Source organism: Elaeis guineensis, chromosome 8, assembly GCF_000442705.2.
Source record: "Elaeis guineensis isolate ETL-2024a chromosome 8, EG11, whole genome shotgun sequence".
Classification (NCBI taxonomy): Eukaryota; Viridiplantae; Streptophyta; class Magnoliopsida; order Arecales; family Arecaceae; genus Elaeis; species Elaeis guineensis.
In genome coordinates this window covers 133,525,882-133,543,926 of record NC_026000.2, presented here as the reverse complement: position 1 = coordinate 133,543,926, position 18,045 = coordinate 133,525,882, and the positions used below count along the sequence as shown (strand labels likewise).

Here is an 18,045-nt window from a genome sequence, read left to right as displayed (position 1 = left end):
TCAAAATTTTTGAAATATATGCATGAAATCGCCTATATTTTCCAACATGAGCACCATCCAAATATTTCTAAATTTCAAAACACCTCTATCTCAATCAATAACTAGGGCTAGCAAAAAGCAATCCGATCAGCCAACCCGACCAATGTTCGATCTATCATAAACAGATTTGAGTTTGGTCTAAATTAATTTAGATCATAAATAGGTCAATCTATTTAATCTATTTTTTAAATAAGTTGGATTTGAGTTCTGACCTATTGATCTATTTAATTCATTTATTAAATAGATTAGATTGGATCAGATCGAAATAAAACCCATTTATATTCATTTAAATTTAAATAGGATTCATAGTTTATATAGTCTTTGGACATTTGGGCTTTCGACCTTCGATCATTCGATGAGAAACTGGATCGATCCCATTAGCCTCGTGCAAAGAGTGGCCATTAGCTGTTGACCTTGTACAGAGCCTTACGTGGTTATGCCACCGATTTTTTATTCGACATCTAGACTCCAGAGGCTTCTATTCCATTATTAGGATTTTGAGTTTCTCCCATTAGAGTTTTTGGCCTTTGCTCCCTCCATCGATGGCTGGGCTTTTTGTCACTTTCCCCTTGCCTTCCTCTCTTGGACGGACCCCTAGTTCCAATCTTCCATTGATGGTTGAGTTTCTCTCATTAGGGTTTCTCACTCTCTCTTCTTAGAAACCAGAGGATCTCCAAGCCCCAAGGGAAAGAAGGGAATGGGAAGAAAGAGAAGTAGCACAGTAACATCGACTCCTTTCTATTTTCCATCTTTATGTTTTTTTTCTCTTATTACCTCTTAATATTTTTTCTATTTCAGGATTTTTCTCCAGTGTTGCCTCTCTCTTTGTGAACTATGAATATGTTATTAAATTTATGGTACACTGCTCCCAAATACTTGGGCATCGCTTCACCATCTTGGGTTCTATATGTTTTCTGTCAGTATTTGAATCTTTTGGCTTTTCTATGCCTTATGCCACATATGCCTATTGGTTTTTGTAGTCCTTGTTATGCATGCTCTGTTGGTTTTTATGTTGATGGTAGGATTTTATGCAGTTCTAGCATTGTCAGTTTGAATGTGAAGATTCTTGTAGTAATGATCTCCATTATATTTTTAGTAACCTATCTCTTCCTGCAATGCGGGGCAAGAAATACTATTTTTCATATGTCAACAGGTGTAAACATAATATTATCGGGTTTTTAATCAAGACTGTCTAAAAACCTTTATGTTCATTTGGCTATGTTTAGGCTGTGCATTCAAATCTTTTTTGAACTTTAATCTTTTAAAATTTCTGACCAAATGTAAACAATAGTATGGACCAATTATTTCTAATAGTAAGTAATCTTGGATGGCCTGCTTCTGTAGGCAACCAATTGCAACCATTTTGATTTAGCTGTAATGATGAATTTGAGCCTGTTTTTTTTTTATTCCTTTGCTTTTATCAATTTTATATCTATATCAAGAGGCTAGGATGATTCTTCAATGGATTTTTGTGGATTGGTGAAGAATTAATTATTTCTAATGGTAAGCAATCTTGGATGGCCTACTTCTATAGGCAACTAATTGCAACCAATTTGGTTCAGCTGTAATGATAATCTAAGCCTCCTCTTCCTCTTTTCTTTGCTTTTATCAATTTTATGTTTATATGAAGAGGCTAGAATGATTTCTTTAATATATTTTTGCTGATTCATAAAACAATAATCAGCTATTTTTAATGGAAGCAATCCTGGATAGTCTATTTTGACAGGCAATCAATTGTAGCCATTTTGATTTGCATATGAAATGATGGATTTGAGCCTCCTCTTCCTTTTCCCTTTAGTTCTCTAAATATTTGATGGTTATATATGTTTGTTTTTTTTCTAGATTGGTTTATTGATTTCTTTTTTAATTATATGATATAAATGGATAAAGAGATCATTGTGAATATGAATTTGGATAGTGATAAAGATAGGACAAATGAATTGGTGCCTCTAAGTTCTAATACAGTTATAGCATGTGACTCTACACAAAGCAAACAATAAAAGAAAGTTAACTTCACTTGTTTATCAATTCTTTCATATAAATAAGAAAATTTAAAAGTGTACGTGCAAGAAATGTGGCATAGGATATCCATATGATAATAAGGCTGGGATTGAAAATCTGAAATATCATATAGAGAGTTGCAGAAAGAACTGTGACATTAGGCAAATAATTTTATCATAATCTAAAGGGTCCGTGTCAATACATCCTAGTAAATTTGATCCTAAAAATTCTATCAATTGCCTACATTTATGATTATCAAGTATGATCTACCATTTCAATTTGTCCAGTATGAAGGCATTAAATCATTGTTTGATTATATTTTTGAGGATGCCAAGTTGGTATCAAGAATAAAAGCTGATTCGCTAAAGTTATATAAAAAAGAGAAGAAACAATTAGTATTATAGCTACATTCAATTCCTATTAGGATAAGTTTGACTTCAAATTTGTGGACTTTTATTACTATTGATGGGTATTTGTGTCTAACCATCCATTAAGGCGGAGCAAATAATTGAAACCCAAAGAAACCCACCCAATCCGACCTAATAAATATCAGTTTCGATCAATTGAAAGATATAAATCGAGTGGAATCAGATTGGAGTTTATAAAAAATTGATTATTTACGGTCAGATTCGGTTCCTATACTTTTAATCTGTATGAAACCGAATCCAACCAATATAGTACTTCACAAACTCTCTTTTATTTTGGGATGATGTCATTTAGACTTCAATATTTTATTCTAAAAAATACCACATCACCTATTTGGAACATGAGAATGTTAATGTTGAATTATTGATGGAAGCACATCAATTTGAGATCATTCTAAAGTGAAAGCTTTTGGATGTAGTTATTTTTAAATAAGTAAATCTTTTTTTTTCTGTTTTATTTTGTATAGATTTAAAAATAAATTCAAAATTTATAACTTATAAGGTTTAGATTTTTTTGCATTAAATTATATAATAAATAAATAAGTTTAAGTGGATCAATATTGAACTTAAAATCAACATTGAATCAACACTGAAATCCAAACAGACACAACCCATCCAAACTTGCTACAAATCATTCACTTCAGTTTCAAGCAATTTATACATGATAAATGGTCAGCAGTGGATTGAATTTTCTTCAATCCGATTGATTCGGTCGGATAAAATTTTTCTCTCAATTCCACCAAACCCGACTTATGCTCAGCCCTACCATCCATTTTATTGATGAAGAATGAATATTGCGAAAGAAAATTCTCAACGTCTATTTCATGCCTCGTCCACATAATGGCATATCTTTATGTGAATTAATTTATAATTTGTTAATTGGTTAAGTGATTGAAAAGAAATTATATGATATAACTTTGGATAATGCATTGGTAAATGATGTTTTTATTGATATGCTAAAAATCTAATTTAATTTGAAGAATATACTCTGTTCAAATAATTTTTCATATCTGATGTTCTGCTTATATTCTTAACTTAACTGTATAAAAGGGATTAAGGAGATAGATGAACCTATCTTCAAGATTTGTGAAAGCATTAAATATGTGAGAGGTTTATAAGTTCAAAAACAAAGATTTTTGAAATGTGTTAGATAAGTTTTTTTGAAAAGTAGAAAAGGTTTGAGGCAAAATATTTCTACATGATAGAATTCTACTTTTTTGATGTTAGAAAGTGCTCTTTTTTACTGACATGCATTTCTTCAGTTATAATTAAGTGACTTTAATTACAAGCATTGTCCATCTGAAGAGAATGAAAAAAAAATTGAAAAGATTAGCAATTGTTGAGTGTATTCTATAATGCTATTCTAATATTTTCGAGAGTTAAATATCCTATATCGAACTTATATTTTTTCAAATTTTTTAATTAAGCTTATTTTGAGGTAAGAAATGTAGAGTATAGATATTTCATGCAAAGAATAGCATGATAAATATATGAAAATTTTGAAAAATATTAGTTAGATCATAGTTTAATCTTAGCAATGGCATTTATTTTAGATCCTCGATAAAAATTTTAGTTTGTGAAGTACTATTATAAAAAGTTGAATGGATATGGTTGTAGTGAGAGCAAACCATCCATAATTATATATTTCTCTCTTCAATCAGCATATTTTAGCTTCTTCTAAAGCTTTAAGTACTAGCATATCAGCTCATGAGATATGGAGGGTGGTATTTCTCATGAAGCTTTTGAACCATTTGCAAAAGTGGATGCTTTTAATATAATTTTAAACTAAAATAAATGTATTGCACTATTATATGGTATTATTTTAATAATTAATTTTTTTTCAATAATGTAGGACTTCGATATATTTAAAAGCTTTGATTTTGTGAATGCTACACAAAGTCTCAACTAGAATTATATTTGGATGAGCCTAGAGTTGATAGGAAGTCTAATGTGGATATCCTAGATTTTTAGAAAGCGAATCAATTTGGATATCTGGAACTTCCTATTATAGCTCGTGATATTTTAAATATTCTAATATCTACAGTCACCTCTGAATCTATTTTTAGTATTAATGGGTATGTCCTTGATAAGCATTGTAATTCATTTAAATCAGATATTGTTGAGGTGTTGATTTGCACTCAAGATTGGATGTTTGAAAATAAAGGTATATGTTTCGTTAATTACATTACTATAATTAATATCTGCTTATATTCTTTTGTTTCATAATCTTTTTCTCTTGTTTTCCTTTGCTAATTACTCAATTTTGTGCTTATAGATTCAAATACATTTGGGAAATTCAAGTAGTAAGCAACGCAAAAAGTTGATCATGGTCATGGGTGCTCTTTTTGAAGACATTTTGTCATGTGTCTTAATTGGAAATGTTATGTTTTATTTTGAGACTTCTTTATCATTCTTGGTTTGAATATGTTTACTGTTATGGAATTTGATATCCAAGCCTTTTCTTTTCAAATGATAGTGACCTAGTTGTATCCCGTCATTCTTGGTCTAGATATAATGTTGTACCCTGAGACTTATTAATGAACCTTTTAATATCCCGAACCTTCTTGTTCACAATATAATGTTACATCTGTTAACCAAATGGGGTGGACAGTGGAGAAAATGGGACTATTATTGCTGATAGGTATGTCTCTCTACTTACAATTTAATTCTTGCAATTTTGCACCAAAGAAAAAAGGAAGTCTAGCTGCTGTTTTTTATGTCATGTAATTATGTTGATTGTTGTAATTGTTTGACTTTGAAATTAATTTAAATTTATTGTTATAGCAGACATCTGATCAGATATTAATCATTCAACCCATATTCTAACTTCGAAGTTAGTTTTTTAATTCCAGCTAGATGATCTCTACATGATAAATTTCAGAAAAATTGCTCGAACTAAATATTTTACCTTCATTTTTTTTGTTCTTTCTGTTCCCATAGAAATGCTATAGCAGTTAACTGACTTCTGAAGGAAAAATACAAGTAAAGATGTACAATGAGAATAGAGTTGAAGAACGTAATGCGCAACTTGAGTGTGAAAAGTTTGATGATCAAAATAACCACCCACTTGAAGATTGGAAATGGTGGGAAGGTGAATCACAATTTTTGTTAGATTCTCAGCAGCTAGCAGAAGGAATTGTAATTTGTGATGAGTTTCTTCAGAGCCAGTCTTCATGTGGTGGGGATGAAGCAAAAAAGAACAGCCTTGCTTATTAGATTATGCTCGTATGGGTGCAGGGGACTTGAAAAAGGATTTAGAAGCGTGCCAAAATCTGAGCAATTGTGATCGCTCAAACATTGGACTTGATATATCCCAAGATTTTTGACTAAGCCCAAAAAAAAAAAAAAAGTTTAGCTGCTATTTTTTATGTCATGTAATTATGTTAATTGTTGTTATTGTTTGACTTTGATATTAATTTAAGTTTGTTGTTATTATTTTTTACTTGATTTTGATGTTTATATTTTATATTTGGATCTTTTATTCTTGATGTATGTAACCATCTATTAAACAAATCAGATTAACAGATTAAACAAGTTCAATGGTATTGGGCTAAGAGGCTCAATATTCTTAGACAAACAAGCGAAACAGCTTGGGTTGGGCTAGATACGGTATTAGGTCTGATAATCTTAAGTTTAAATTTGAACTTTTGTTACCCAATCCGCATCTTGTCCTCCAATCCGATTGCCACTTCCACCTCTATTAATGACTACATCAAAACTATAAGGATGAAAATGAATCAGATAATATACATCTAAATTATTTTGTATTCGAATCTGCCTACAAATAAAAAAAAATCCAAACATGTGATTTATATTGTATCTACATTCATATTTATTAAAAATAAATAAATATAGATAAACAATCACCCGATCCATATCTAAATTTTTCGTTCTATTTTTAATATGATTTAACTTTATATAGCACTGATGAAGTTATAAAAAAAATATATGACTATTTTAACATACTATTAATTTAATATACAATCAATTAAATAACATTTTTCATAATCTAATCATAAAATGTAATTATCTAATTTATATTCATATTTAAACTCACACTTCCAATATCCAACTTACATCCTATCCGTTTAGATAAATATGAATATAAATTTTATATTCAATTAATATTCAGATCCATGTTAGATCCATATTAAATCCATAACAGATTGGATTTCGGACCTATCAAAGTGTTTTTATGCATCTAGATGCTTTTACGCATCTGATCCGACCCTAGGGAGCATGATCGTATCAGTCTGCATCATGCTTAAGCTTCTCATGGTTAACGCGTCAGCTCCTCCTCTTTTCTTTCTACCAGAGGAAAAAAAAAAAAAACAGTAAGATTCCTCGACCGTCTTAAAGGCAGTGGAAGTTTCCAACCTTCTTCCTTACTTACATGATCACCATACAAATTGCTAATCATAAAATCAAGCAACCATCACCACAACCACGCCAGCCAACCACAGGTCGGCCTGTCAAGTGCCGAGAATGTTTTGAACACATCAAATAGAGAGTCTCAAAATCTACAATGTTGTTCAGCTAAAACTTCACATGTTTTTGAAAAATAATTACAGAACAGAACCAAATATTCCAATTTACACTTCTATGGTGTTAGATCAGCCAGGTTGACAGCTCTAAAATCCTCATATAGATCATCTTTCGCAAGCTAACGTGGCAGCAGTTTCCAAGCTGGAAACGGTACAATTGAAGAGTGCATCCACGAAAACATGTTAATATCCTAACATTTTCTTTTCTTTTTGTGAAAAAAATGGGCGCCCAAGAAACCCCGTTTACGACCTCCGATGAAAGTCTTTGGCAAAGAATGGGTGCCTGAGAGCTTCATGAGCGGTCAATCTATCAGAAGGTTCGTACTTAAAGAGACCTTGCAAGAGATCAATGAGATCGCCTGCAGAATGATCTACATGCTGCATCACCAAATTCTGCACAGAAAACACAAGGCACAATTAGGTCAAGGAAGCAGATCAATTTTACAGACTTTCTGATCTTTCATGGAATTCATATGCGCATAACGTACAAATCTATTAACATCTTCAGAGAATTCAAGAAACTATAAATGAAAACCCACATTGATTTAGTGGGCAAACAGATCCTATAGAGTAAGGCAATCCACCGAGGAAAATTGTGGACATTCAATTCGTAAACTACCATCCTCATTTCAAATTTAGATAAAAAATGTTCACTAGCAACAAAACTCATTTAATGGCTTTTTTTTTTTTTTTTTTCGAGTAAGAACACAGCTCATTTTAGTTGAAGATTATATTCGACAACACCTACAATCCATACCTGAAGGCGAGGCAGTTTCTGAACAGCTCTGATGCTCTCTCTTGAGGTAGCACCCTCCGGCCAATTCAACCGAGATTTTCTAATATATTTCTCAGAATGTCGGCTGAAAGTAAGCATAATTAAAAACATGTCACACGATTACACAGGTAGAGCTGAATCACTGAGAGGAGACTACTTGTGCCGAACACAGCAAACGTTGAATAACAACAAGCAGATTTACAAAACACTTACTCAGCTCTCTTCAGCATATGCTGAGGCAGAGGACCTAAAACTCTCTCCATCATGGCCAAGTGTTCTAAATTCTCGTGGGTCTGAAAAAGTGCTTCACCCTACAACAAAGCATTAAGAGGGTTTTTTTTTTTTTAAAGGGGGGGGGAAAAGGGAAAACCATTGATTCATGCCAACAAAACAGAACTACTAGTGAGAAGAAACAAAGAGTGCGTCGCATACCGAGCAAAGTTCCACTAGAATACAGCCTACACTCCATATATCACATGGATAACTCCATCCTAGTCCTGTTGGAAGTATTTTCGAAATCAAATTAATACCACGTTTATAGAGCAAATAGGAAAAAAAAGAAATCGAAGCAAAATGACAAGCACATACCAAGAATAACCTCAGGAGCCCTATAATGCCTTGTTGATACTATGTAGCTATGATCATGGTGATCATAAATGGTGCTTCCAAAATCAATTAACTTGATAGCACTTGACTTGGGCAATCTCTTGGAGTATGAACCATCAGGCACTTTGATGTACTCCGATGAAACAAGCAGAATGTTCTCGGGCTTCAAATCAGTATGAATGAGACGTAAATCATGCATAACTGCAAGGAGGCAAAGTAAACAAGTATTAACACATCAAAATCACAAAACAGCATGAGACAAACTAATGATCTAATGCACATGTGCATGAACAAAACACACCAGTGAATTACACAGAATAACCTAAAATAGGAACCTAAATATAATGCAAGAATAAAACTATCATTCAACACCGAGAAAGAGAGCCAAGATAAGAGCCCAAAAGTGAAAGAAGGGAAAGTAAATAGCATACAGAAAGCTAATAACCGACAATGTAAAGCAAATATTTAATTTGTAGAAGTTAATGTCTACACACATGCAACAGATTCCAACAGTTGTCTGGCAAGCTCCCGAACTAGATCAATGGGAAATGGGCGATAACCATTTTTCCGTAGAAAATCATACAAGCTTGGCCCAAGCTTCTCAAATACCTGTTAAAATCATTTAGATTCACCGACAACTTTAACCCCCAAAGATATTCGGTAAATTGGGGAAGCTATCATAAATCAATCATCATATACTTACAATACAAATATGGTTACGATAGTCAAACCAGTTCCGTATTTGCACACAACTGCAAAAATACACCCGCTTAAACAGATGTAACATTCAACCTTACTAATACCAACAAAACACAAAACAACAAAAGACGTTCATGGAAACAGAGAGATGAAAGCATGTCTCACCGGTTACCAGCCTTATCATGTTTGCCAAGCTGTTGAAGCACATCAATCTCTATCATTGCAGCTTCCCGATATTTCTTTATAGCACGAACAATTTTTATTGCTACCATTTCTTTCCTTTCTCTATCCCAACATTCCAAAACCTGACCAAAGGTACCTGTCACATAACAGAAGGAGATATTTGAAATAAGAATACAAGTGAGGAAATTAAATAACTCAAGCTCATCTAGGATACTCATTAAATTACCATGAAGCAATAATGGGAAGTGTAACTATAAAGGAAGAAAAAAGATATTACTATCAAAAAACCATCTAGGGAAAAGAATATAAAGGGAGCAAATAATGAAACTTTATTACTCGATGTTACCAGAAGCATAACCATCTACAAAATAAAACAGATGTTACCATATAAAAATCATCTAGAAGATAGAATATAAGGGAAGCCCAAAAAAAAAAAAAAAACAAAAACAAAAACCTTCATTATTGAGCACAGGAACTAACCTTCACCCATTTTGCTGTAGATTTTATCTGCAAACAAACCACAAGCAAAGATTGAAGTTAGAAGTGTGTAAATATGGCAAACAAAAGCATATCATTCATAAAAAACATGCAACCATGCACAGAAAACACAGGAAAAAAAATTCTGAAGTTTACAGTTGCAACAAAATCACGATGGAGAGGAGAACAGCATAGTTTTAAAGCTTTAAAACTTTTTTAAAAGAAACATTAAAAAAAAAAACAAGCTTTTTAAAGAAATCTTACTAAACGCAAAAACAAAGAAGCAAAAAACAATGACAGCAGAGAAAATACCACGGGAAACAAGATCAATATATGCGAAGCTTTGCAAAACTTTACAGAAAAAGGGAAAAAATCAACAAATGAAAAGGAAGACCTACAACTTTTTTTTAAAAAAAAAAGATAGGCATATAGCAAAGTACAAGCATAAAAAGCATATTCTGGCTACACTATCAATATTATATTGGTTTATATATAAAATAAATGGATGTGATAAAAGAATAAGTCCGGTGATGCAGTTTACATTGGGAAGATACTTCAAATCAATACCACTATATCTTCTGCACTCATGCACCCATATCATAAATATTTCTATAGATAATTTGATCATAAATGCCAAAAAAGGGACAATAAGAAATGCAGCAAACCACCAACACTGCCAGTGACAAACCACCCATAAAATATATAAGATTTACAGCGATAGTCAAGTGTAATTACAGCGAGAAGTCAAATTCTCTCCAAGCGCAAACATGTAATGCCCATCTGTATCATCTTCTCTCCAAGGAGGGGAAGCATTTCGAGCCACTCCCTTCGTATACAGAGAAGAACAAGTATGGTCTGATGGTGCCATCGAAGATACCAAGCTGGTCACATCTCCAACTTCTTGCCCACATAACATTCCTATCTGAGCCTACACACAGCCATCCATTCATTTTTTCCCACTCAACAAACAAAATCATGACTTAACTCCCCCCCTTTAAATATGTGTTCCATAGGAACCCAATTGAGCAATACACATGTTCTCAATAGAAATTACTTAACATAAGCCGTAAATGTGGCTGATTAAAAGGGTAAACAAGGATAAGAAATGATCAATTAGCTCGCTAGGCTGTAATCCCAAGGCGGATCAATCATGTAGGCCCAACGAATCATACCATACATGCATCAGGACCACAGATTAGCAAGCTAGATGATCGTTTCTGAAGAACAAATAAGTGATATCAACACTACTTATTGTCCAGTTATATTAAAACTACAAAAGCCAAAGTTAAAAGGTTCAAGATTGACAAAATTGGTACCTTTATCCATACGAGCAAACTCGTCTACAAAAGACAGCATAATATGAATTCTAATTTTCTATGTCTTTTCGCACACCACAAAAGAAGCATAGTATTCAATCAGATTATTTGAGTCAATCAGATTATTTGAGTCAAGTCCATCAATTATTTTATTCCATTAAAAATAATTATATTACATGGTTCCTACATCGATGAAAAATCAAGTACCATAGACTAAAGAAACTAATAAGATTTTTAAGCCTAAATCATAAGATTATGAGATAAATAAAATCAAACGATGATCTCAACAGTCCTATAAAATCAATTGTTATGACGAAAAAAATATTTTTTTTATGAGATAATCAAACTTTATTCAATAACCCATCGTCAAGTTCCAGATTCCTGATTCAAACCTACAATAATAACATGATGTATCAACAATATAACGAACCCTAGAACCATCCAATAAATTCGATATATTATGCCAGTATCGTTCATGTGAAGATTTAATACAACCAAACCTTTCACGACTCCCATTAGAAATAGTTAAGGATCCTCACCAGATCCAACAACCTCCATCAAAATCTCAGATCCAAGAATAAAAATTAACGAAACATAAAAAGCTGAAACATACCTGATCTAACCCGTAGATCCGAACAAACTCCGATGGATCTACCAGATTAGAACAAGAAAACACCAAAACAAAGGGGATGACAAAAATCGGGAAGAAAAGTTAATACCTTTGGGGTTTGCACGACGTCCCAACCCAACCTCGGCCGCTTCCTGGGGCGGCGATCCATGTGGGTGTGGGGAAACTCCGTCAGGCACTCCATCTCCATGATCGGCGACCGGTGGAAGAAGGGATCTTTGGGGACGCAAGAACAGTGTATATGGAGGAAACCCTAACCCTAGAAGGGAAAAGCGGAAAAGCGGAAAGCAAGGCGGTGGAGGGCTTATCGGAACAGCCTTTTTTATAGATACGATGCCACGGGTGTTGACTCGTTCCTTAACTCGAGTTAGATTTTAACTCGGAAGCGGGCGGCTTCCCCTCTTGAATTCCCTCTCGAACCTTCTTTTCCTGTGATCGACCGTTGGATGATGGGTTAAATTAACCGGGCATCTGACAACCGTAGGATTAAGGAAAGGGGAACATGCTTTCAGAGATTCTGATGCCAATAAATATAAATAGAAATTTTTGCACGAGTATCCTTCTACAAATTTGAATTTGCGTGAACGCCCTCCTATAATTTTTAATTATATCTGTGCCCTTATAAAATTCTCTTTTTACATAGATATCCCTAATATAACGGTTCTAACAATGCTGTTAATAAAAACCGTAGTTATTTAAATTAAAAAATATTTAAGATCTTAAAATCACATTTTTATCCCTCACAATCTTAAAATCATGTTTTTTATCTCTAACCACATTGGCAATCAATCATGATTTTCTCTCTGTTTTTGCGATCCCTTAAATACAATCTTTTTTGATTTGATTCTCCACTGCCGGTGGTCCGCCTCCCTCTTTTCCCCTCGTCGTTCCTCTCCTCGGCACTCACCATCATACTCCCTCTAATTTCCTCCTGTCATCGGAGAACATCCCTCGCCATTCTTCTCTCCTATTGTAGATCCCATCATCGGAGATCGTCGTCACTGCTGTTCTTTCCCTCCGATTGTAGATTCTATCATCAGAGATCATCGCCATTGCCATCCCTTCTTGCTACCCAATTTTCTTCAAAGCCCTCCATATCCCGGAGCTCTTCGCACAACCGAAGGTCTCCTCACCACCAAAGCTCCTTACTACCGAAGCTCTCCTCACCGCCCATATGTCTCCTCTATTTAACTTCTATATTTCCTATTCTCTTTTTTTTATAGAAGAATTTAACTTCGTTTAAATAGCCATTACTAGATGTCAATGGCTAAAGATAGTATTTTAAAGTAAGTTACATTAAAGTGACCCTTAAAAAATGAGACATAAAAATCAAGCAGAAACTTTAAAGAGAAAAGTCATAAATCCTGCTGATGGATTGGGGGGGATAACTTAGAAGTTGTGCATGGAATGTCATCTATACTTTATCCCAAACGTTGTGAGCCCACCAACTCTAAATATTTATCCAATGAGATAAAAGTTAAAAGCTACAGACGATCTTATCCATGCAACTAATTACTATATCAAGGATATCACTTTTCAAGAAAATCAAGTTCTCTCTGTTAGATACTAAGAAACATCAGGTTGATGCAAACTTAGTTTTGATTATCTCAGACAACTAACATTCAAGTAAAAATAAGAACAGTACATACAAAATCTAGTTTTGATGCAGAATATCTAGCTGAAGAGTATTTAGACTAGATGGAGCATATGAAGCAGCAGATGCCCAAATAAATGGGTTGAAGCATCAAAATAGAGACCTAAATTTCAAATGGCCATAACTTTTTATTCGTGTAGAGTTACAAGGCCTATAATATATTAACAGAAAGCTCATTCGTGCTCTATGATTATAAACCAGGTCTATCCATTCATCCCAATTTTTAGGCTCAAATTCCATCATTTTAGTAGGTTTCGAAACTGTTTTATGTTCGGATATCCATCTTTGGTTCAATTTTATGTTTTTAGCTTTTATTTAATCTTCAGTTGGACTATTAGTTTATTTAGATGTTATTATGTTATTTTGAATATTTTATTATTTATAAAACTAACATCTATACCTTAATAACTTAGAAGTTATGCATGGAATGTCATCTATACCTTATCCCAAATGTTGCGAGCCCACCAACTCTAAATATTTATCCAATGAGATAAAAGTTAAAAGCTGCCGCTTATCTTGTCCATGCAACCAATTACTATATCAGGATATCACTTTTCAAGGAAATCAAATTCTCTCTATTAGATACTAAGGAACATCAAGTTGATGCAAACCTAGTTTTGATTATCTCAGACAACTAACATTCAAGTAAAAATAAGAACAGCACATACAAAACCTAGTTTTGATGCAGAATATCTAGCTGAAGAATATTTGGACTAGATAGAGCATATGAAGCAGCAGATGCCCAAATAAATGGGTTGAAGTATCAAAATGGAGATCTAAATTTCAAATGGCCATAACTTTTGATTCGTGTAGAGTTACAAGGCCTATAATATATTAACGGAAAGCTCATTCGTGCTCTATGATTATAAACTAGGTCTATCCATTCATCCCAATTTTCAGGCTCAAATTCCATCATTTTAGTAGGTTTCGAAACTATTTTATGTTCGAATATCCGTCTTTGGTTCAATTTTATGTTTTTAGCTTTTATGTAATCTTCAGTTGGACTATTAGTTTATTTAGATGTTATTATGTTATTTTGAATATTTTATTATTTATAAAACTAAAATATGTTTGGATTGAGACACTATAAATAGTTTTGCTCAGTGTTTAATTTTATACTTATTAATATTATCATTTATATTTATTTATTCCATGTACAAGCTTCTTCAAATGGAGCAGCAACTGTTCAAATTAAAGGTGACATTTGGAGGATATTTTAAGAAGATTAAACATTCTACAAGAATGAAGTTCTTTGGGAGATAAAAGAACTGATTAATTGATGTTGTTTGCTATTGCTACAAGAACCTATATGATGATATACTGCATACCTTCCATTTGAACCTTGAAGAGAACATAAAGATTTGATCTGTGGTTAGGCATTTATCACCTAAGTCATACATGATATTCGACACAAATCATAAATTGATGAGTTTGTTTAAGGAGTACAAGGATTTAAAAACGTGCTTCTTATTTGTCACAAAAGAGGTTAATAATATACAATTTTTCCAATCAACATTATGTAACCAAGGCCAAATTGAAAGGTAAAATCAAAGTGAGTCTCTAGCTGGCATAGGCATTGATACTCCAATTGGTGCTATTGAAAATAATGACTATATTAGGATAAATGATGAAACTATATTTCAAGAAGAGTAAGAAATAGATATTGAAATTTATAATTCTGAGAGTAGTTATCATAGTATTTATAATAGTAATTTTGATGATGATAATGATAAAAATATCATAAAGTATGAAGGATAGATATATGAGATAAATAATGAGAATCCTAACATGGTTATAAGAGCAAAATATGCAAGTCGAGAATAGTTCAAGGTGGCACTAAGTCAATATGGTATACTAAATGAATTTGCTATAAGAGTTTTCAAAAGTAAGTCAAGTAGAATAATAGTAACTTGCAAACATGAAACTCATAATTGGAGGCTCCATGCTTCACTACTATGCGATGGTCATATATTCCAGGTATTATAGTTAAAATATCAATCTTTTATGCCATATATTTATAAAAAATATTGCATGTGCTAATATATTGTGTAGATCAAAAAATTGAATGAGCCTCGTATATGCTCATCCGTAAATAAATATGGCAACAAGATGGTCACACAATTTTGGATACGTGACAAGATGATTGGTTGGCTAAGAAAATAGGATGAATTATCGCCTATTGAACTAAGAAGGATATTATTATAGTTTTATCATCTTAAGCTTCCATATCATAGAGTTTAGTGAGGAAAAGAGCTTGCCATATCCTTGATTCATAATAATTGGGCAGATTCTTTTGAGAGAACGAAGGATTTCAAAAAAAGGCTTTTGAGAAGAAATCTGGATAGTGTAGTAAAGTTGAAATTAGATGTGATTGATGATAAGCATTACTTCCACTGCTTTTTTATTTGTCTATGAGCTTGTAGTATGAGCTTCTTAGTTAATTGTAGGCCTTTCATAGACCTGGATGATTATCACTCAAAGAAAAAGTTCAAGGGTATAATGATGGCTGCTACAGCACTTGATGGAAATAATAGTTTATTTCTAGTTGCTTTTGAGATAATAGAATTTGAAAATAGAGATAGTTGGACTTAATTTTTGGAGATACTTAAAGAATCAATTGGAATACCAAAAGGTCTAGTACTTGTATCAGATCGACAAAAGAGACTAGAAAACACGGTAAAATAGATATACCCCCAAACTTAACATAAAAAATACATAAGGCATCTGTACAAAAACTTTCAAACAAAGTTCTCGGGACATTGGCTTAAAATTAAGGTATAGGAAGCTGCAAGGATATACAAAAATGTTGAGCATGATGATATTATGAATCAAATTAAAGAGACTAGCTTCGAGGCATTCAAGTATCTTAATGCTAAAAATATTGATTTATAGAGTAAATCCCAGTTTGGCATCACGGCTAAGTATTCCTATATAACAAACAATCTTTCAAAGTCATTCAATATCTGGATTTTTAAGGCTAGACATAGACCATTTCTTGATTTATGGGATGTAGCAAGACCAAAGATTATGGTGAAGATGGAAGCAAGAAGGAGAATGGCTGCTCATTGGAAGGAAAATTTAGTTCCTATGATAATGAAATATATAAGAGGTATCAGTCTTAAGTTGGATAGTTATAATGTTTACAAAACAAGTGATTATAAAGTAAAAGTAATTGAGACTAATGAAAAATATGAAGTAAACCTCAATGAACAAAGATGCTCTTGTTGTTTGTCGGAGGTGTCAGATATTCCTTGTATACACGCTGCGGTTTTCATTTATAGTATGAGGCAAAAGTTAGAAAATTATATCTCGGAGCACTTCATTATTGCAAAGTATAAGGTTGCCTATGCATTAGAAATTGGACTATTATCTGACAAGGCCCAATGCATAAAAGTTGATATTGGGTACAGGATGCTGCCCCTTAAGCTCAGTCTAAAACCTCCAGGAAGGCCAAAAAAGAAGAAAATCAGAGGTACAGATGAGACCACATCGAAGAAGATGTATAAATGCAAGCACTATAGTGAGCTTGGGCATCATGCAAATACTTGCAAAAATCCAATAGTGAAGGAATCTCAAGCTTCAGCAAACTCATCTTCTACACCAAAAAACTCTAGAAGGTAAGTTAACATATACTACTATTATAACTTAATGATGTTTGTCATTTATCACTTATAATTAAAATATTGCAGGTCTAAGAAAAGTAGTTTAAGAGAAAGAGTGTCAATTATAGAAGGTACATATGCAGTGTTCGTACCACTAAGAGAGAGCAAAAAAATAAAGGACGATCTCGCAAGCAACCTAAAAGAATGAAAACTTCGGTTGGAGAAGATAGTGCCTACCCACAACCTTGATTGGTATGTCATTGGATATATGTATCATAATTTTTGTACCTTATTTCTTTCAACTTATTTGGGTTGTAATTACAATTATTACCGAACATAATTTATTTGTTGATATAGAGCTAATTGTTATAAAATTTAATTGTCTAACTTATATATATTGATATCCATACTTCTGTCCGAATTATATGTTAAGACCGGCAGCAGAAGCACTTACACAAATAATACAGAGAATAAAAAGGAAAAAAATAACATAAGAATTTTTATGTGGTTCAGTCCCTCAAATAGACCTACATCCACAATTCCGAAAGGGATATCTTTACTAAAATAAAACTACTACAATTTTTGAATGGATAAAATTGTAAATCCTCTCTTTCTCACAACTCCCTAAAATCTTGATTACACCCTCTTAGTTAACCCAAGACTTGGCTTGTTGTTGTGGTTATAAATAAGAACCAAGAGGGCCTATTTATAAGAGCACCAAGCTCCCCCCATTGTAGTCCCAACCGATGTGGGACTTTGAAAAACAACTATGCTTGCCACAACAATTCCTTCCTTTTTCAAAAAATCCCACATACCTCTACTTTGTCAGAGAACTGAACTCTCTTTTCAATCTTCGGAGTGTCTGTCATTCTGCTGCTTTCCATCTTCACTGACAAGGCATGTCCATCTAAGTAGTAGATATTCTTCACTTTCTTTCTTCTTTTCTTGCATAACTAAATTTTCACTCTTGTACACTCTACACCAATTTCCAATACCAACATACTTATACCCATGTAATACAAACTCACCCAATGAAATAATATTAGCTCCACTAGTAGGCACATACCTTACATCAGAAATTACTTTGATTTTATCA

General features: G+C 33.0%; 1 protein-coding gene, 1 long non-coding RNA gene and 1 pseudogene across 4 annotated transcripts; 2 read left to right on the top strand and 1 right to left on the bottom strand.

Annotated features, from left to right (window-relative positions):
• The first annotated feature begins 407 nt into the window (after positions 1-407).
• On the top strand, positions 408-5,905 carry LOC140859616 (uncharacterized). Its single transcript, XR_012143157.1, has 2 exons — positions 408-4,629; positions 4,741-5,905. It is a non-coding gene; the product is annotated as an uncharacterized lncRNA (long non-coding RNA).
• Positions 5,906-6,942: 1,037 nt separating this feature from the next.
• LOC105049555 (serine/threonine-protein kinase AFC2) lies at positions 6,943-11,993 on the bottom strand. 3 transcript variants are annotated; one of them, XM_010929235.4, is made up of 11 exons: positions 11,785-11,993; positions 10,485-10,677; positions 9,753-9,779; positions 9,255-9,408; positions 9,094-9,142; positions 8,885-8,999; positions 8,373-8,591; positions 8,217-8,281; positions 7,998-8,095; positions 7,767-7,869; positions 6,943-7,402 (listed from the first exon to the last, which is right to left on the bottom strand). In XM_010929235.4, exons 1-11 carry the CDS (start codon positions 11,881-11,883, stop codon positions 7,253-7,255), a joined length of 1,272 nt encoding a protein of 423 aa, XP_010927537.1. In that variant the 5' UTR covers positions 11,884-11,993; the 3' UTR covers positions 6,943-7,252. The 3 variants fall into 3 exon arrangements, with proteins under 3 accessions (XP_010927537.1, XP_019707989.1, XP_019707991.1); XM_019852430.3 differs by lacking the exon at positions 10,485-10,677 and having other exon boundaries at positions 11,785-11,969; XM_019852432.3 differs by lacking the exons at positions 8,885-8,999; positions 9,094-9,142; positions 10,485-10,677 and having other exon boundaries at positions 11,785-11,967.
• A 2,524-nt stretch (positions 11,994-14,517) lies between these two features.
• On the top strand, positions 14,518-16,968 carry LOC114914440 (uncharacterized; annotated as a pseudogene).
• Positions 16,969-18,045: the final 1,077 nt, after the last annotated feature.

What these genes read in the sequence shown, in the direction of transcription:
- LOC105049555 (XM_010929235.4), bottom strand. Translation starts at nt 11,883, where the DNA reads ATGGAGATGGAGTGCCTGACGGAGTTTCCCCACACCCACATGGATCGC. An exon ending in CTACAGCAAAATGGGTGAAG is followed by an intron (nt 9,409 to 9,752) that starts GTTAGTTCCTGT and finishes GTTATGTGACAG; the next exon opens with GTACCTTTGGTCAGGTTTTG. An exon ending in GGCTCCTGAGGTTATTCTTG is followed by an intron (nt 8,282 to 8,372) that starts GTATGTGCTTGT and finishes TACTTCCAACAG; the next exon opens with GACTAGGATGGAGTTATCCA.